Below are 21,692 nucleotides of genomic sequence, written 5' to 3' on the forward strand. Positions count from 1 at the left end.
ACCATGGACTTGTTAAGATAGTCCTAGAAACATAAGAAGTAAACCGGAACCCTTCAGGTATATCAAAACAAGTTCAGCAAATTTTATGGTCAAATGCAAACTGGTCTATTTTCAGACAATCATCTAGCCCAGGACTTCTCATAAATAAAAAGGAGAGGTTCCAAATTCCCATGTTTAAACAGCCTATCCTACTTATTTGTTAAGTTTCAGAACCACTGCCCAGAGGAAACAAAGCTTGGTTACACTAGTTCAAATGACGGCATTCATCTTATCCCAGTCAAACTCAAGATTGCTAACAAACAGGTCCAGAACAAACACAGTATTCTCAGAGGAAAGAAAGAAAAGAAAACCTAGGAGGACCTCATAGATAGCCAAGGCTCATGGCCATATTTAGAACTTTTAGGGTATATATTCAGAACTGGCATCCCTTAAAAGTACTCCTCTTTATTAACACACCACAGATTGGTACATAAAGCAAGACCCTTAATTAATAGACAAGTGAACTTTGAAAAAATTCTACTAAGGGGAGGGAAATCTCAATGGACAAGCCAACTAAACAGTATGTCAACAATTTTGATTCCTAAAAGTGTTCCTTCAACATATTTTAGACTAATCCAAGGTTTTTCCCAAAGAACACAAGAGGAAAAAGAGAAGAGCAAGAAATGAATTGACATCATGATCAGACTTTTGGCAAAATAAAGAGACCAAACACCATATAATGGACAAGCCTAAGACAATAGACCTAATGGCAAGTCTCAGACATCCGTTGGATGAACAAATTAGAAAAAGTGGACAGAAGCAGATGGTCAACAACAAAGTAAATGGCAAATCCAAGTGGACACTCAATTTTTCATAGGTAAACTCAGGCCCACATAACACAACCATCAGCCTCCTCCCATTTTCCCTTTATGCATACAACCAGTTTTAAACAAATAAAACTCAGAAAACCTACAAACCTTTCAGACAAAAGGATTTTCAGAAAAGCAAGGTAGGGATCACATAACACTCAGACTTGGCAAGTATTTGCAGTAGCTTATTTGGTTCTAGGTGTATCTTTCCCTCTCTGTTAGACATGATTAGAATGTTCTCCCTACCTAAGACCTTTGTGAGTCCCAAGATCATGAGGGGAAGGTCCAAGAGATGAAAGAAAAGGTTTTAGGCCCCTAAAAGGGAAAACAAGATAGGGTGGGGTCATCACCTCCCCATCTCCTTTTCCTGAGTCTCTTTTCAGCTAAAAGAGATCTCGGGCCCTCATCGGTCACTACCTCAGTTCATGCCCGGGTTCACTTTTTCCTCTCCTAAAACCCTTTCCCCCATCCTAATGTCCTCACCCTAATCATCCAGTGACAACACTAGAGGTCCTAGGCAGATTCACAACCATCCAACCATGTCATAACTTCCCTTGACAAACTCATGAAGTTATGGTCTAGCTTTAGAGACTCTTTATGACCAAAGTCAGTTGTAAGTACTAGGAACAAACCTCTCATGAATACATAGCAAACAACAACAAACTAGCTGATTTGTAAGGACCAAGTTCAAGTAAAAAAAACATTCCACCACCAAATTCCTTTATGGGTACTGGAGACAGGCACATTAGGAACATATAGCAAATAACAGCAAAGTGTTCTTCCTAATAAATCCAAACTAAAAACCAAGATCATAAGAGTCTTTATTTTTAACCACATTGTAGTTCATAGGAAAGAGTACACATTTCTCTTTTCCATCAGGATCAAACCATACAGAGGAACACTTAGCAGACTTCAACACCACCATTTTAGCCTCGCTACCACTCTTTTTAAAAGAAACTCATCTTTCAACATCAAAGGGAAACACAACAACATCCAGAGTAAAAAGAAAAAGACCACACAAGGGCCAGTTAAGCAAGACTTGTAACTAAAGATCCCATCATCCTTCTTTCTTTTATACTTTCCTTACCTATTAGCATAACTAAGTGGTAGGTCCTAAAAAGAATAAGCAAGGTTTTCCTCCAAACAGGACTCATAGGCAACTTCTACATATGAGGGACCAGAGGACTCACACACACACACACACCTGACCAAACTATTAGTATTTAAATTCTCCTTTTGTGCCATTTATCAGAATAGACATATTTCATTTTCTAGGTGAGAACAAACATGACAATCACCTCTTAATCAACCTGTTAGACTAAGTGATTTGCCCCTTTCTTTTTATCAAACATAGGCCATCTTAAAATTGCCCTGGACCTAGTTTATTATAGCAACCTTAGAAAACCTTTTAGACTCAAGCACATCACAACCACCCCCCCCCCTCCCCCCACATGTTCTACTCAGAGGTAATCTAATAAATTCCCATATTTACCACAAGCAGGACAACCAAATAAGAAGCAGAGCTGAGTGAAGTACCTTGGTCAAGTTGAAACCCTTTCCCCCCAAGATCACCTTTTAAAACCTTTGTTTCAGTATATATTATTGTGACCCCAAAATGCCAAGTTTTATCAAATAAGTAAGACTTAGTTGAGACAATAGGAATCGGGCCAAACAAGTTGCCAAATAGAACAAGTAGAATTCCAGAAAGAGCACACAGTGCATTTTACTTTTTGAAATCAAAATACCATTGGAGGACAGTCATAATTTGGCCAGGTCCAGCACATGACAAACTTCAACTCCCAAACAAACAAGATATTCAAGAAGGACAAGGTGATGACCAGACTAGGTCCAATTCTTATCAGACTTTCAATCTTTCCATCAAGTACATGATCAGATGGGACAACAATAGTCAGGCTAAGGTTCAACACAACAAGCCTTTAACATAACAAGACTTCAACCTTTCCATGACACCTGTGATCAAGTAGGACAACCTATGATCAAGCTAGACTCAAGACATCAAAACTCCCAACTAACACATAAGACAGGTAATGACCAGACTTGATTCAGCATAACAAGGCTTCAACTTTCTCATGATACATATGACCAACCAAGGCAATCTATGATCAAACTAGGTTCAAGACTTCAACTCCCAACCAACACATAACCACATAAAACACATAGGACAAACAATGTTCAGATTAGGCAACTCACATTCAGACAGACCTCTTTGACTCTGACCAAAATCTGAGAACTTACACCAAGCAACACATTAGTATAAACCACAACCCAGACCCTTACATAGAACACTTAAAGGTGTTTAGACAGTCATGATAAAACAAGAAGTCGAGAGGAAATTCCATATTAAGCAAACCCCTCAACTCAAACTATAGTTCTAAGTCACCCTTAAAGACCTTTAGTCACAACTGAACAACCAATGGTGCAAGCAGGGAAGCCAAATGGGAGTCTAAGTGGAACAAGTTCACCAACTTAATGTTATAATCTAGGTTATGTGTAGAGAAAAGGGAATAACCAGTCACAAAAAGCATGAGCAGAAGTCCTGACTAAGAAGCTGAGTCAAAACAACCTATCAACTTGAAACCTACCCCATAATCCACATGGAACTCCTTAAGTGAGCACAATGCAGATAGAATTAAAAGGGAATCACAACAAGCACATCAGGTTTGAGTTTTTTCCTAAACCACAAACAATTACATTAACCAGGTATGGTATGGACATAAACTGAAAAGAAAGGAAATAGACCAGCAGATTGACTCAGACATCTATCCTAAGCCACACACACATACCCCTTAACTAGGTATTGTGTAGACATAATCAAGATAAAAGATGACAAGCAAGTATAGTAACCTAAATCCTATCACAAACCACACAATCATACTGCCTAAACATAAAACAAGCAGAATCTGAGTATAAAAAAAAGCAATGAAACTACTTAAACCTTACCATAAAATCCTAGCAACCTTATTAACTAAACACAGCATGAATAGAGTCTAAGTATGAAGGCAATGGACAAAAAATATCAACTTAAACCCCTCATAACCTTATTGGCTGAGCACAACATAAGCTGAGTCTAAATGGACAAAAATATTAACTTAAACCTCATCATGAAACCAACACAATCTCATTACCTGGACATAATATGAACATAAACTAGGTATAAGAGCAACGAACTAGGATACCAACTTAAACTTCATCATAAGACCAACACAATTTAACTAAACACAACATAAGCAGAGTCTAAGTATGAAGGCAATTAACTAAAAATACTAACGTAAACCACATATAAGGTTATTGACTAAACATAACATGAATCTAAACATAAAGCATTAAACTAAAAGGTATTTACCTTTCGTGAGTGCAACCGGGGTCAAGCGATGGATTTGGAAGCCCTTATGCTCCAATGCCAAACTCAAGCCAACAGGAACACCACATTACAAATGAAATATAAATTTTAGAACACTGGGAAATAATAATTTTTAGTCTCTTTGTGGTTTCCAACCTTCTCCTTTTCGAACGAATGGGGGTTTCTATTTATAATAACCCCAGACTGTTTGTAGACCTACCACCAACGATGTGGGACATGCAAATTTTATGCAAGTCTGACTCATAAACCCAAATATACGATCCAGATCTAAAATGTAAAAATGAAATCATCGGCCTACAGGCCTCAAATCGCAATAATAATGCCAGAAAAATAAAAATAAAATGAGGGGATTATACCTCTAAGGGTCTGTTTGGCCGTTTTAGTGGTGAGAGAAGGACGAAGCTTTTAATGCTTCGTCCTTTCCTCCATGTTATATGCTCATACGATGGGACATGATCGAAAAATGAGGCGGGTAGGTAGTGGAATAGGAGGCGGCGCTAGGGTTTTACCCCTAGCCGCCTCCTCTTTCTTTCTTTGCACCAACAGACCCCTAGGGTCTTCTAGAAAAATGACGGGGAGGAGTATATACTCCCCCCTCTTTTAACCTCCTAATGGACCGGGTCCTGGTCCTTTGTTGGATTGGGCCTGGGCCAGGGCCTGGTCCTTTATTCTTTTTTAAAATGTTGGGCCCATTATATATATACATATATATGTATAGAGGGTCGGGGAAAAATAAACTAATAAATAAAGAAAAATTAATTATTAGTCCATTAGGACTTCAATAATTTAAAACATGACTCATAAATAAAATAAAAACCATTTTGCAGATACCGATTCTGAATTAATTAATCATATAAAAGAAAATTAATCAACTACGCAGACGCACACTGAATCAAGATTTAAAAGGTAGAATGGTCAATTCTTTTAATTACTCAAAATACCTTGGACAATAAAATGGAATAAAATCACCTATTAATCTAATTTTCCCTTGACTTAATTAATTAAACAAATAATTATCCAAAAAGGGTTTTCTTTCCCCTTTGATTAATTTCAATAAAAATATTCTTGAATATCACCAATTTCCACAAAATTTAAAAATTAACCTGGAGATTTCTTCATCAATTTAAAAGGGTGAAATATTATCCCAAACAATTTCATAAAAATTACCTAGACCCTTTAGGGTGCACAGGTGATTTTATTTATTGTCCAAGGACTCCGAGCTCTTAAAATAAATTGCGGGAGGTCAAAAATTAGGTGTCAACAGGTCCCCCATGGGTTGTACTACCGAGACGTCGATATTTCGTGGGAGTACACGTGGCATGTAAGCATTGCATTGCATACACATTTCATCTATTATTGCATTGCATTGCACTTGGCTTCTGTTGTGATGTACTTGTGATATACGGATTCGAACTGAGTGTTTGAGACTTGACACAATTGAGTTTAGATGCTATAACCTAGGTGATGAAGTGTACTTGACTACTGGCTTGTGTTTGACTTATACCTTGATTGATTACTTGTTTATCTTACTTTATTGATTTGATATGTGTGTTAGCTAAACTTGGTCGGCCTATGATACCTACTAGTACTTGTTGTTTGTACTGACCTACACGTACTGCATTCTTTTATGAATGTAGAGTTCCAGGTAGGATCGACCTCTACTTCTCGTGGCTAATTATGGTGCGAGAGTTGTTGTTGAGAGTCTTACAGGGTGAGCACGGGGATGTCCGCCGCCTTGGAGATTCTTCCCTTATTTTATGTCTTACTTGATATTCCGAGACATATTCAGACTTTTGATGTATTTTTGATATTTCCAAACTCGTAGATGTTAGTTAGTTGCTCTTGTGTGATTAGACAGATTTCTGAGGTAGTTGATGTATTTCCGCACTATTCTATTTATTATTATGTCAGACTTGCGTATTTCTATCTCTTCCGCTTATTTATTTATTATTTAATGTATTTGAGATTGTTGGATAAGGGTTCGCCTACCGAGGTGAGAAAGGTAGGTACCCGCGCGACTTAGCAAAATTGGGTCGTGACAGCCCTAAAAACTAAATCATTTTAGAAACACTAAATAATGAAATTGATGCACTAAATGCGCTCAAAATGGAAATTGAAGCTTTCATGTTATACTTCAATTCTAGAGGCATTTGGTCTATGCTAAGCTCGGGCCCAAAACTAAGATTAATGTTACATTTGTAATTCTTCTTATTATTATTTTTTCGCTTTTTTTTTTAACATAAAGTTATTGAATATTAGTTCGACAATTTCTGCAAACCTTTTAAAGTTAAAGACTTTCCAAATATTTAAATTGCACAAAAGTATTTAATAATTGAACATAGATTCTCTTTTTGTCCCTATTTTAGACTTTGTTTTTACCTTCAAACAAATACATGACATAAAGTATCGTATTTTTTTTTTATTTGTTGGATTTTATTAAAATTTTAGACTTTGATAATTTCTTTAAAATCCAACTTAGTTATAACATATGTGTATTAACAACATACATTATGAAATATAACGTTTTCTTCCACAAAGAATTAAAATAATTTGGTTCTAGACACATCAATTATATATGCTACATTTATTATTTTCCTGAGATTTTAATGAGGTTACTTATAAAACAAAGAAAATTTGTAAATAAAATTTCCTACTTTACTAATATTTGAATGTTAAGTTCAACTAAACTATACAAACTATATTGAAAATATGAATATAATTAATTATTTTTCTAAACATAATTAAACTTTCCTTTTACTTTCTAAAAAATTATGTGACGAGAAAATGACATTTTTTTTCTTTTGCTAGTTTAAACGGAGCATTATTTTATAAAATGTATATTTTAATTATTTTCTAAAACCCAAATGAAGCTTCAATGTTGCATGATTCATTTAACCATGTTTCACTATACTAACAAATACCGCTTAACAGTTCTCTTTTACCGCCCACCCTCACCCAAAATAAAAACGACACTCAAAATCGTTAAAAGTTACTCCCTTTTGTCACAAGTTGTTTGACATTACTACTGCTTGGAAAACTGAAAAATTATTTTATTAATTCCATATTTTTCAAAGATGTCCTCAACACTTTAACTACTCCATCAAGTTTAAATTATATTTTTTTAATGTAATTTTCGAATTGTAAATTTATATTAAGAAACATATTTATGAATTCATACCAAATATTGAATTGACTAACCGCGTAGTACGCCTTACACTATTTTTTTTTTTTTTTTAAGATGAATGGAGTATGTTATGTTATTATTTTAGAAACTATATAATATTTAAGTGCACGTGTTTTTAAAAAATAATATATTATAATATACCAAATAATATCCGAAAAAAGTTAATTTTGTTAAAATGAACGATATAGCTAATTAACATACAAACCGACACCACATATCGATGAAAAGATTCAAGCTATGCATCGTTATGTGTTTTTTTAGGTAACATTATTACAGTTCATAATTTCTTAAGCGTTTTAAAAGGAGCTTGAAATTTTCTAAATGTGGCAAAATTGGGTGTGGTACCCTAAGTAATAAAGAAATACAATAGGAGTAAAAAATGAGGCATATAAAGAAGTTATAGTACATGTCACATCACCTTGAAAAAAGTTAGTCTAAGGGGTTTTATATTACCAAAAAAAACTTGAAAGTGTCTTAATATTGGTATAACACCATATTGTAGATGAAGCAATAAAAGACAAATATGCAGACAAATTTGAAAGAGGCAACATTTTAGTTGTAATGTAACCAAGATCTCCAACTAAGGACTATAAAAAAAGTTAAATTGGACCTTATTATATAATAAAATTGCTTTCGGGTTAATAATTTTGTCTTATAAGACTTACATGCGTTCGCTCGGCATGCTGGTTATTGGGTGCCGATCACGAGGCTTTGAAATTTGGATTGTGACAAATATGGTATCAGAGCTTGGTTTGAGGTCCTACTAGTCATAAGCAATGTCTTTGTAGAAAAACATAAATACAACATCACATACTAAAGAAAGGAAAAGCAATTTACATTATCACCTAAAAGAAATGAAGATAATTTACATTATCGCCATCATTCCCACAGTAAATTAATGTCACTTGTTTAGTTAAAAGACTCGCTAATGTCATGTCATGATTCTGTTAATGAAGGGACATTTATAACCCTAAAAATAACATTAAGCGTAATTTTGCTCCAATTTATCGGGCGGATAATTACGCTTAACGGTTCGGCTTATCGGTTATCGGCTTTTAAATATACTAATCTGCTAGCCACCCGATATCTGATATCGGTTGGTTCGGTACTGGGTTAGGAATAATTGTGCGGTGTATCAGATATATCTAGAACAGTAAAATTTAGAATCATAAGATATAGTCCAACTTTCATCGATGAAATTAAAATCACAGCTTCTAGTAATTTGCTATTTCAGCTTCCAGTATATACAATGTAGGGGTTTGTTTTGGCTATTTCAGCCTTCTCTAACAACTCTCCCACAGAACAATATGCTCATTCACACATAGATTTTGCAGTGTACAAGGAGAAGATGACCAAAAAGGAACACTTATAACAACTGCCAATTCCCCATAGCAATCATGGTTCTTCCTGTATAAGAAGCTGAGGACAAAACAAAAGAATCACTGCATAGGCGCTATAAACTTCAATTAAAATAACTTATCACTCTTTTTTCTAAGTTGAAATTAATTTTAGGTACATTGCAGCGGACCCAATAATGCTTATCTAGTGGCTCGTTATTTCCTATGCTAGGAAGTGAATAGTGGGGCTATAGCATTAGAGTTTACAATAGATTCTTCATATATCAAGGGATAAAAACGTAAATATGATAATTTTTAATGGGTTAACGGTTTACCCGATAAGGAAATTGAATAATTTGTCCCGTACAGATAAACCGTTAACTATAAAATTTTAATCCGTTTGCCAACCGTTAATACGATAACTCAATACAAACTAATAAACCAATTTTGCAGTTGGATTATTGGTTACGGTTCAGTTTTGAACAGCGCTAGCTCCAATAGGTAAAGGATGACATTTTTTAACCATTTTCAATACAGGACATTTTAAACCCTTTTGTGTAGTTAAAATTATACAAATAACTAGATCTAAAAATTACTAACATATTATTTACTATTATCATAATTATATCAAATTGAATTAGAACGTTTCCTTTCAAAAATGCTTTTAGTAAACATTTCAAATGGTAAAGTGGGCATGAAATTTTCTACAGAATCACCTCGAAACATCAAAAATGGATTGTGATGGGATGGTTGAAATTCCTCCACACTCAATCAGAGGTTTGGACCTAAGAATGAAAAAAAAAATTGTTGGTTGCACCGCCCGGATTAAGTGGAACTCCAATACGAATACCTGACACTGTAAACTTTAAAAAAAAAAGAAAAAAAAAAGGCAACTTACATAAATAACTACCTTTTAATGCTTGCTTTCAATCTGCAGCTACCTTTTTGCTATTTACAATTCATAGCTACATTTAGGCATTTTCGCCGTATTTGACTGAAATTATTTCAGTGTATTTGAATACATTGTTCAGTTGATGTCACATGTATTTGGATTCATGCAACATTAATTTCTCTGAATACACGTGTATTCCAAATGATGTATTTAAGTGCATTTAAAAACACGACAGGGACTGTGTATTTTAGTGTTTATATATTGATGTATCCTTTTGTTTTGGGTGTAGTTGAATGTATTCAACCGTATTTGAATGTATTTCAATAAAATTTCAATGCAAAATTTCAAATACACCGTATTTACTCGAGAAAATTTACAAATATATATATATATATATATATATATATATATATATATATATATATATATATATATATATATATATATATATATATATATATAGATCATTCAAACAACACATACAAATCAAATACATTTAGTTTGCGCCCAAAATACAATCAACCAACTACTATATTTGAATGTATTTCAATAAAATTTCAGATGCAAAATTTTAAATACACTGTCTTTACTCGAAAAATTGTATAAAAACATATGTACATAGATCATTCAACCAACGACTATATTTGACTGTATTTCAACAAATTCAAATACACTCAGATCTAAGATACAACAAGGAGAAGAAGCCATGAATTTCGGTATCCGTCAGATCTGAGAAGCGCAATGGCAGTGGAGGAGGCAGTAGCGTTTTTCAAATTTGGTGGTGTCGCCGTGGAGGAGGAAGAGGAGGAGGGGGAGATGTGGCCACTACTGAAGCAACAATATGTGAGAAAGCTAACTTGGCCGGAGATCTAGTATGTAGTCACAGAGACATAGGAGACAAAGGATACGGCGGCGGCCGAGGGAGAAGAGAGAGGGAAAAAGGAGAGAGGAAATGTATTTGGCCGGAGAGAGGAACAGAGAGAGAGGTGAGGGAGAAGAGAGGAATGAGGGAGAAATTCAAGCCATGAACCTAATATATTTAGATATAATTATGACTGGTAATTTGCAAAATCATTATAGCTACTAAATATAATTAAATTAAATCTTAAAAATAACAATGCCAAGTAATTATTATTATTATTTAAAAAAAAAAAAATGGCACCTCGAAAGCATTGAAGACTTATCCTGAGCCGTGTTTCAACTTTCACCCCGGTCCAAACTTTACCAGCTGAAATTTTGGCGACAATCAAAGTATTACATCAACTGTTTTCCCCATAAGTAAAGCAGCTCACAATTGTTTGCCTCAAGACTAAGGATGGCCGCCACACCTTCTGCTACTCTCCCCTCTACATTTCTTCCTTGTCCAGGTTCGCCTTTTTTCATTTTTCTTTACCCATTTCTCTATCTGACTCCTAACCACCTTTCTTTTCAGTGTTTTAATGTTTTGTATTGGCAATGTAGGCTTTCGTGAGTCATGTCGAATCTTAAATTGGAGAACCCACAAGGTATTTTATGTTTTATTTGTTGGGCTTTGATAATATAGCCAAAAAGAAAATGTCTTTCCTTTGTGCGTAGTTGAATATCCACTTGAGTTCATATAGTACACATGGTTTTCGACGAAATGCTTCTGTAAGAAGGAATTCTGTCTTTACTTTGGTTGCAGAAACAGTTGGTGAGAAAAGCTGGTGCTGTTAAAGTTAGAGCTACATTTGAGCTGGAACCTCCACCTTATCCCATGGTATTCTTCCAACTTTCAAACAATAGCTTCCTTCAGGGATTTCTTCTTTTCAGAATCATATCTTCTTTTTGTTAACTACATCCATGTCTCCTGAAAGCGTTGGTATTACTATAATGTATTTAACTGTGAGCCTTAATAGTACTCCCTCCCTTCGTCCCAATTTAAGTGTCTTAGTTTGACAAGAAACAAAGTTTAAAAAATAAAATGCAACTTTTGAATCTTGTGGTCTTAAATTAAAGATGTGTCTAATGTACTTTGAATCTTGTGATTTTAAACTTACCATGTATGATGTTTGAACTGTCAACTTACTAAATATAGAAAGAGACACTCTTTTTGGAACAAACAAAAAAGGAAAGAGAGACTTAAATTGGGACCGAGGGAGTATGATTCAGTTCCAAAATTAAATTGGGACCGAGGGAGTATGATTCAGTTCCAAAATTGTAGTTCTTGATTAATAATTTGGGAAAATGAAGCCTTGGAATGATGCAAAATGATTGATTATAATAGTGCAATTTATGGTTTTCTTGTTCAATATGCTTTGACATGTGGATATCATGATGTAGAATGCTCTGGAGCCTCATATGAGCCGCACTACATTTGAATACCACTGGGGGAAGCATCACAGGGCTTATGTCGACAACCTAAACAAGCAAATAGTCGGAACAGAACTGGACGACTTGACGCTAGAGGACATAATACTTGTTACGTATAACAGAGGCGATCTCCTTCCACCATTCAACAACGCTGCACAGGTGAGAAACAGAGAAGTAGATCCCTCACCCCACCCCCACCCCCCACCCTTTGTTATTACCTTCTTGCGGGGCTCTCTAAGTGCAATGTCTATTTTGGAGAACCGAATAGTCTCTTATCATTCAGCTTCTCAATCTGTTTGAGACGGTCATGAAATGAGATTCTTCATCAAGACTACACATTTTTGTTTTACAATTGATCCAAGTGCATTTGAGTTAAACCTTATGGTTGTAATGTTATTTGTAATAAATATTTGTATACAATCACAGTTAGGTGTTGAGAATAATGTAGAAGTCCGACCAATCAGATGAAGAAAAAATATCATAGAAATCCAATAGCTCGATAGTTTTACGTGCTTCGGTTATTATTTCTCCATCTAATTTCATGTCTTTTACATCCTCTCTGTCAAAGGCGGAGCGAGGATTTAAATTTTATTGGTTCTAAATTCTAGAATAGCGATACTAGGTGTTAATAACTGGGTTCTGAATTTAATTTGGCAACATATTTAGTGAATTTCTTAATACAAAGGTTTCAGCCGAACCCATACCTAACCTTCTATATCCACTCCTGCCCTCTTTCTCTGTACAGGCTTGGAATCATCAATTCTTCTGGGAGTCTATGAAGCCTGGTGGAGGAGGAAAGCCATCTGGTGAACTATTAGAATTAATCAACAGAGATTTCGGCTCCTTTGAAGCATTTGTTAAAGAATTTAAGACGGCTGCAGCAACACAATTTGGTTCTGGATGGGCTTGGCTTGCATGTGCGTAATTCTTTATCTTTTATCTACTTGTTCCGGTAACCCTGACTGTAATCTTAATGTTTATTTTACTCACTTTGTAGACAAAGCAAATAGACTTGATGTAGGAAACGCGTCAAATCCCCATCCTTCCGATGAGGACAAAAAGCTTGTAATTGTGAAAACACCTAATGCTGTAAACCCCCTCGTTTGGGATTACTCGGTGAGTAAAAAATGCATTCTTCTCTATTGCTTTGGTTCATGGAGGTTTCAAATTCTAGCTCACAACTGTGTCTTATTGGATGCAGCCACTCCTCACTATAGATGTTTGGGAGGTAATCAGTACAGGTTCTTTGGTCGATATATTTGATCCCTTGTTTTTTTGTTTTTTGGTGATTGTAATGGTTATTAAATCTAATTTTCTAAATCTTTTATTTGAAACTGCAGCATGCTTACCATCTTGACTTTCGGGTAAGCCTAGCTGATAAAATTGCTTAATTGTGTTCTGGATTTTCCTATAGAAAAGATTGTACCCTGACTACAATCTAATGGTTGCACTGCCATCTCTTTTCCTCTAGAGTCGGCGCGCTGAGTACATATCAATCTTTATGGAGAAGCTTGTATCATGGGAAGCAGTGAGTTCTAGGCTTGAAGCAGCTAAAGCTCAAGCTGCCGAGCGGGAAAAAGAAGAAGAGAGGAAGAGGAGAGAGGAGGAAGAGGAATATCAAGCCGGTGATGAAGTTAGAGAGATGTATGTGGAAAGTACAGATTCTGAGGCGGAATAATTTGTGTTATCCCTCTCAAGTTTTCAGTTTTGGAAATTGTATCAACTCGAATTTTGGAAGCAGAAGATAGATGGCTAGTATTTCAGTTCTTAAAGTGCTATATATGTAAGGAATGTAATAGCAAGATAAAATGAGGTTTGGATGTTGGAAGTAGGAACTATAATGTGAGAAGTACATGTATAGCGGAATCTGTCTGATTTTGATTCCTTATAGTTGCTCAGTGATTGGAAGCCATGGTCTGATGCCTATAGTTGAAAAAATAAGAGGCATTGTTTGGAAATTAAAGGGCCCCCCTTCTTTCCCACAATTTTTTTAAAAAATTGTTTTCCCACAAATTCTAGTACGACGAACAGCGTCATACTAATTTCGAATGATACAAAAAGCTTTCAGTATTGCCGGTGCAAGAAGAGGTTTTTTCGTTAAGATGGAAATCTATTGGGATAAAAGGAGGCCTTTTTCATTTGACAATATAGCGGTTTTCATCCTTTACTAAATGCTGATTAATACACTTCATCCCTCTTTGGTTTGTAATTCAACTTTAGGGCTCAAGGGGATGTAAATGTCAACGCCAGAAGAGGTTTTAGGCGACAATACATAAAGCAATGTAACAGCAATTAAAAGGATGCAGAGAAAGAACGGGGAAGGGGAACACCGCAGTATGAACATTTGGTAGCATGAAAATTCAGCTACCACTTAAAAATTTCTTTGAAACAATATAATTCTCATCACTGTAGTTCAGAGGTACAGATGATATGGCATCTAACCACATATACGTTAGGGAAATTTGTCCCCTGCATTTATTCAAGTGATGCAGGACTAAAAACAGGTCACACCATACATGCACGGGTAAATCTGTTGAAAATCAGTCTGTCCTAAAGGGTCTGCGGCATCCAACAGACGGAAGGAAAAGAAAATTGAACAGGAACAGAGACTGTATTTAACCGGTCAGAGCAGCATTAAGGGCACTGTGTACATCAACTCCAATCTGGGCCTCAGCTTTCTCTACATCAGTCGACGCAGTGCTTAGCTTCTGTGTAAACTCTGTGAGGCCCTTTTGTACCAAATTGGGATCAATCCGGTCAAGTGGTACAGCTTCAATAGCAATTATATCTGCAAAAGAATTTGCATGAACAAATGCAAATCCACCACTCACAAAGTACTTGGTCACATCATTGCCTTCGTGAACTGATAGGACACCGGGCTTCAGCTCTGCAATTGTCGCAACATGCCCAGGCAAAACACCCATTTGTCCTGTAGTTGCAGGGATGATAACCATGTCAACCTGCAATATGATTCAAAAGAAGGAATAAACATTTGGACTTCGAATTTTCAGATGATTGAATCCATGCACATCCCTTCTTCATATAGACAAGCTGCTCACATCACACGACACCAAATGTGACATCCAGCCACAGGATTAAATTGAACAAAATTTAGCTTGATTCAGGCAATATTTCTAGTCACTAATCCAAAACATAATACACACTACAGTCAGATACTGGAATAGTGTACTTATGATTTCTGAAAATAACTACCATACAAAATTGCCAATTAATAATAATATTAGAAATTTCCTGACAGCAGTGAACACCCAAGCGCATAAGACTATTGAGAAGTTTCATCTCAGAAAAGCTGTAAGAACAGCAGCTGTCCAAAAGCTTTCAATTTATCTTTTTCTTACACTATAAGCGGGGGTGCAGGGGCGTGCATAGTTGAAGCTATGGTTTTGACCGAACCCAGTAGCTTTGGCTCAGCCCGCATATGTGTTAAGAGATCTACTAAGTATGTACAAATATAACCTGGTTACTCAAATGGTCATTGGGTTGGCTCAGCCCGCACATGTGTTAAGAGATCTACTAAATATGTACAAATATAACCTGGTTACTCAAATGGTCATTGGGTTCAGTGGCATCCGTAACCCATAAAGTTCATCATACTTTAAGTACCAAAAAGCACCCCACAAATAGATAACTAAATTGTTGCACTATTTCTTTGAAGCATAAGTAAATAAAAGTATATGCCATCATATATTCCTTTTGACAGGCCAAATGTTACAAGTACAACTTCTTGACTAGAATGCCAAATAATATTCTTTGATAAGGTAGAATGCCAAATACCTAAGCCAGATACTCATGGAATCAGCAAAACTACCAAAATGTATTAAAATGAAAGCACAAATCATCAGTCATTTTTTCCTTCTGAATATAGAACAGCCAAAACCTGTTCACATCCCCTAGAAAGTGATACTATTTTGAAAAATTAAGATATAAGAAAGCTTAAATTAGATTACTTATCAATTTCATAATTAATTTCGTTGATCCAATTGAACTCTCAAATATCAATTTATCTGACAGCTGTTACCCCTTTGGTCACGATTTACTTGACCCATTTTCCATTTTAGGATGTCCAGGTCACTTTAGTCATTTACCAGAATAACAAAAATTCCATCTTTGCAAAGCCAAATTGATACAAATTAAGCTTAAATAATGCTACTTTTGGATTTGATTTAGTGTCCACTCTGGACTACCATACTTTCACATAGTTCAACTGCTATTATTTTAAACTTACCTCAGGAGATATTCATTCAAAATTCTTATACTCTAGATGCTCAAAATGGATCAATTTAAAAAGACTTGTGGGCATACTGAGATAGAAAAATGAAGAGTAGCTTGCCTATCGAAAACAAATTCCCTACTTTAGCTTCATGATTCCGTTTGATTGTTGAAGAGGTAATGCCTTTCTTTAATAACTCATATTACCTGTATTTAATAAGTTGAACGCACAAAAGATTGATGGTAGAGGAAAGTTATTGTTGAACAATGTATGGTTAAAGTGACAGGGGAGGGGCCACATTACCCTCCCCTGCCCCTACAAAAAACTCATTCAGCAAGTGCAGGAAAAAAGCAAGACATAGTCTCTGCAGTTGCATTTGACTCCCTGGTCTTTATATATTCCCTTCAATTCACAAGTCTTAACGCCACAACGTTTGTAATAAACTTTACTGATACAATTCTCCAATGTAGTAAATTTTCCAGCTTTCACTTCCATGTTATTGTCAGTTAACAAAATGTGAAATTGGTATCATCCAAGTTCGTGCAACAGAACCAGGGCTTATCTAGTGCATGATTTCTTCAAAATACTAAACGATTTATTCTAACCGAACCATTTCAACCTTTAACATGAGAAAATTGACTAGCATGACATCTGCAAGTCATGAGCTACACGATCTTCAACGTGTCTCATGAGTATTACTTCACCAAATTATAATAGGGAAAGTACCAATAGTTTACAGTTGGTTCTGATACTAGAAACTAGCAACACCAACAATTTAACTCAGTCATTAGCATGGGAAAAGATGGAATTCTATAAAATCGTTTACAACACGCACAAGATCATCATTAATAAATCAACGGTTGTGTGTATTTTGGAATCCAACCAATTCTCATTTTTCTCTGCCTCACTCAGCTCGTTAATAGTCAACAGTCAGTTGGAAAGAAACAAATCTCAAAAACAAACAACTTCCTAAGATGTCTTCAAAAGAAAATGACCCGTATATCAAAAAAAAAAAAGTCAAAATAGAGATAGCGATCAGAGGGAAGATAGAGATAGCATTAGGGAAAAGTGAAAGATGTGAACCGCCAACATTGTCAGATAATCAGTCTCATCAATCTCAATTCTCCACATATGAAAATAGCTAGCAACACCCCTATTTATAATAGTATGAAACCTACTTAACTAGAAGCTGGAAAACCTAGTCCTATATAATTTTGACTACAAATCCTATTTAGAAATGAATCAAATAAGCTAATAAATACAAAATCCTAAACAATTTGGTTTCTTACAACTTTGAATTATTCTTCCAACACAGAAACATGAAGAGTGATCCATATATCCCTAAGAAAAAGTTGGGGAAAATGCAAACCATACCATGACGACGACCAGATATAGGATGAGCGTTACGTGTTGGCTAAATATAGTCTCAATATATGAATCATTTAAATGTGGAAGCAGCCACTAATGTTTGCATTAGGAGCCACTAGTGCTTGCATTAGGGTAGGCTATCTACATAACACCCCTTGGGGTGCAGCCCTCTGCCCTCCCCTGGACGCTGGACCTGCTAACGCGGGATGCTTTGTGCACTAGGCTGCCCTATATGAATCATCTAAATAAAAAGGACCTAAATAGTGCAAAGCGGATATAGAGGATTGATATAACTGCCCTATAACTTTGAATCAAGGCGCATTCCATCCATTAATTGATTGGTACTAAAATTGATCGGAGGTACAAAATTATAAACCCTAAAATAGGGGAAACCAAATCGAAATTTGAAAATTTAAGAGAAAGAAGAGAAGTTTTTTCATACATACCTCTTTACCGGAGAGTTCAGAGGAATAAGGAAGGACAAAGTTGACACTAAGCTTAGAAGGGATAGATGAAGGAGTTGCAGGCCTAGGGTTCATGTACGCAGATGGAGTCTTAGGTGGTTCGGTGTTAGGTATTAATTTCTTCCAAGCCTCTACAAATGTGGAATCAACGCTGTGCTCAGCTGATAGCTCAGTTGAAAATGGGCGGCGCCACGTCATCGTGGTGGCTCTTGTTAGGAGTCTTGAACCGTGTCGGAACATGATTGGAGGTGGAGATTGACGGGGCCGATTGTTGGATTTGACCGGAAATGAGATGGGGAGTGAGCTGTGGTAGGGCAGGTTGCAACTCGCCCTTGTTGGGTTGAGACTTGAGGCTATTTCGGATCAAATTTCAGGCCCAAAGAGGGGGACTGCTTATATTCAACAAATTTGGAGAGAAATTGGGAGAGAGAGAGAGAGATCATATAGTTATGTGCGTGTAGGGCCTAAAATGCCCCTGAATTATTAGATTTTGTACAAAAATACTCTCCATCCACCTTCACGCTCCCAAATACCCCCGACGTTATCTTATTGGGTCTACTTTGTCCTTATTTTTAACGCTTCCATTAAAATAAAATAATTAAATATTTATTTATTATGTGATCAAATCTGATTGGCTCAAATTTAAACCCTTCCCAAAAAATTTTAAAAATAAAAATCCACCACTGACCCGACCTACCTGTGTGAAAAATACCACCATCATGTCATCTTCTAATTTGAAGCTTCATTAATGACTTCCATGGAGTTTTCTGCTTCTTTCTTCAGGTTCTAAGCCCTAATTCGATGGTTATTCGTGCTACCAACTTTAAAAATAGTATCACCCGAATTTACAGATTAGAAATTTAAAGCAAGCTTCAAAAAGTTCCTTCAGTGGCGGCTTTGGTTCACTTCTTCAATGAATTTTTTTTTCCAAGTATACTCAATCACGTTTGAGCTTAAGAACCAAATTCCAACATACCAACTTCAAATCGCCAACAAATATCAAAATTAAATTTTCAAATTGAGGTCAATGTTCATCAATGAATGTCCAAATTTTATGGAGGTTTCATGAGTTTAAACAAGCAGTATTCCTAAATTTTAAAATAAAATGCAAAATTAAATATTTATTTATTTTTGGAGTTGAAAAATAGGGGGCATTACATGTGTCATTGCTTCAAATCGAGTTTTTGGATATGGGTTTTTTCATTTATGCTTTTCCTTGTTCTTTTTGGTTCTGCGAATTTGTCAATTTGTGAAATTGCTTCGAATTTTGTGGAAATTTTGTTTTATGTTGAAGCATTTTCATGGTGGGTTTTGTTGTTGTTCCTCTGTTTCTTTGATTTATCTTATTTCTTCTCGTAAATTTGTGACATTTGATGGAGAATTCAAAAGAGATTACCTGCTATAGCACTGATGATTTTGCGATGCATCAGTGGTGTGAAGTTTTCAGTAAATCGGCACCGTTGTACTAGTCTAATTTTAATTTTTTGGTTATGGGTTTCTTTATTCTGCTTTTTTAGGTTCTTAATTTGCCGATTTTATCAAATTAATTCGATACAAATGGTGATGAAGATGATGAAAGGTCTTAGGAAGATGAAGAACAGAGAAGATTATTAGCAATTCATTTTAGTGTAATGGGGCATTTAGGTGGGCGGGTATGGGCCTTAGGTGGATCCGGGTTTTGAGATGGAATTTTAATTAATTAATTAGGTTTATTTTAAAATTTGCCAATAAATTCGTGCCACGTAATAAATGAATTTTTTAAATTATATTTTTAAATGGGGCGGTTAAAGAAAAGGGCAATTTAGGCCCATTAGGTTAACGGCGAGGGTATTTTAGAGCGAATAGGTAAACGGAGGGCAATGTTATACCAAATCCGATATTTCAAGGGCATTTTAGGCCCTTTTCCGTTCTTAAGTTTTTGAAACTATAGTTATGTATCGTAAATACAATATAAACGTTGTGTAATTTTTCAAATAGCCTTTTGAATTGGTAAATGCCGTTTTAAATTAATTAAACTTTAGTCATTTTTTAATACGAAAACATTGTTTGGACAATCATATGTAGACTCATCAATTAACTTTTTTTCCAATTTTTTTTCATTTTTTTTTTAAATTAGTGTTTGCCATGAAAATTCCAGATACAACTTTGTATTTGGAGTTTGAAAAACAAGAAAAACTTGTTTTTCACTTTTTTCACAACCAAAACCTTTTACATTTCAACAAGAAAATACTATTTGCAAAAACTATGCCCAAACACAACTCCAACTCCAAAATTTCAACAACAAAAAAAAAAAGTGAAAAAGTTTTTGGTTTCTATGGCCAAACGCCTACTAAATACCAAGCTTTAATTTAAAACTTCTCACGCAACTTGGAATAAGGGACTACATGTGGCTTGTTTGGATGAAACGATTTTTGGATATGTTGGATTTTTTATTTTAGGTGCTTTTAAGCCAAAAATAACTTTTAAGCACTTTTGGAGTGTTTGGATAAAATAAAAAAAGTGCTTATATTTTAAAGCCAAAACAACAAAAATAAGCCAAAAGTCATAAGCTAGAAATACTTTTGGCTTATAAGTCAAAAGCCATATAAGCCCATCCAAACGGGCTCATGACTTATTTTTAATTCTCATTTTTTTTTGCCTTAAAAAGAAGTGTTTAAAAGCACTTTTTTATTTTATTTAAATACTACAAAAATGCTTAAAAATTATATTGATTAAAAACACCTAAAATAAGTCAATCCAAATGGGCTCTAGAAAATATTCATTGAGTTAGAACTGACACCGATTGAAACTCCATCCCAAATTCATGGACTCCGAAATATGCAACTCTAACTTTTGGAAAAATCGAAGAAACCCCAACTTCTATAAACTATTATAAGAATACTTTATATAGTTTATGTTTATTTTTATAAGTCGGAACTTCAAGATTTTACTAAAGTTCAGGGCACAATCATTGAAGTTATCAACTTGTAGAAATTAAAATTTCACCAAAAAAATATACACGAATGAAATAATAATTTTCATATTATTTCACGTACCTATTTCGTTCGAATAGCTAAGATTAATTATGAAAAGTTTTAGCAGCAACTTTTTTCTAATGTCAAAGATTTCCTAATGGATAACCTCCTCTTTTATCCATCGCTAAACTATATTCTTTACAAAGCTTCGTATTAATAGAAGAGTTGTGATGATTGTACGGGTTTGCCGAAAATTACATTGTATATATAAGATAATTTTTTATTTTTTATGTATATTTATAAATTTTAAATTATGTGAATACAAGACTAAAGGTTGACTTGATATTCAGATGATGTTCAAATCACTATATGGATCCACCACGGTGGTAGCAACCAAAAAAACAAGAGCCAAGGGAAGAGGTTGAATTGAAACAAATACCCAACAAACTAAAAGTATTAAGCATACAGACTTTTTGTTCTTGGAGATAATTGCTTTTTAATTGAAAATATATATAGAGAACCTTTTTATTGAATTTTGTTTGGATGGGCATTATAGGTAAAACGGCTTTATAAAAATATGTGCTTTTTTAAGGTGATTTATTTTTTTGACTTATTTTAAGCGCAAATTGACTTATGGAATTTTAAATAATTAATTATTTTATTTTAAAATTTAAGACCAACATAATTAAAATTTATTTGCT

General features: G+C 34.9%; 2 protein-coding genes across 2 annotated transcripts; one reads left to right on the forward strand and one right to left on the reverse strand.

Annotated features, from left to right (window-relative positions):
* The first annotated feature begins 10,834 nt into the window (after positions 1-10,834).
* On the forward strand, positions 10,835-13,872 carry LOC132052807 (superoxide dismutase [Fe], chloroplastic). The gene is made up of 9 exons (XM_059444496.1): positions 10,835-11,010; positions 11,105-11,148; positions 11,307-11,381; positions 11,945-12,133; positions 12,720-12,891; positions 12,972-13,090; positions 13,176-13,202; positions 13,315-13,338; positions 13,446-13,872. Exons 1-9 carry the CDS (start codon positions 10,959-10,961, stop codon positions 13,650-13,652), a joined length of 909 nt encoding a protein of 302 aa, XP_059300479.1. The 5' UTR covers positions 10,835-10,958; the 3' UTR covers positions 13,653-13,872.
* Positions 13,873-14,311: 439 nt separating this feature from the next.
* LOC132052817 (ATP synthase subunit delta', mitochondrial) lies at positions 14,312-18,467 on the reverse strand. Its single transcript, XM_059444508.1, has 2 exons — positions 18,020-18,467; positions 14,312-14,934 (listed from the first exon to the last, which is right to left on the reverse strand). Exons 1-2 carry the CDS (start codon positions 18,275-18,277, stop codon positions 14,590-14,592), a joined length of 603 nt encoding a protein of 200 aa, XP_059300491.1. The 5' UTR covers positions 18,278-18,467; the 3' UTR covers positions 14,312-14,589.
* Between the last annotated feature and the right edge of the window lie 3,225 nt (positions 18,468-21,692).

The sequence above is a fragment of the Lycium ferocissimum genome, chromosome 1 (assembly GCF_029784015.1).
Source record: "Lycium ferocissimum isolate CSIRO_LF1 chromosome 1, AGI_CSIRO_Lferr_CH_V1, whole genome shotgun sequence".
Lineage (NCBI taxonomy): Eukaryota > Viridiplantae > Streptophyta > Magnoliopsida > Solanales > Solanaceae > Lycium > Lycium ferocissimum.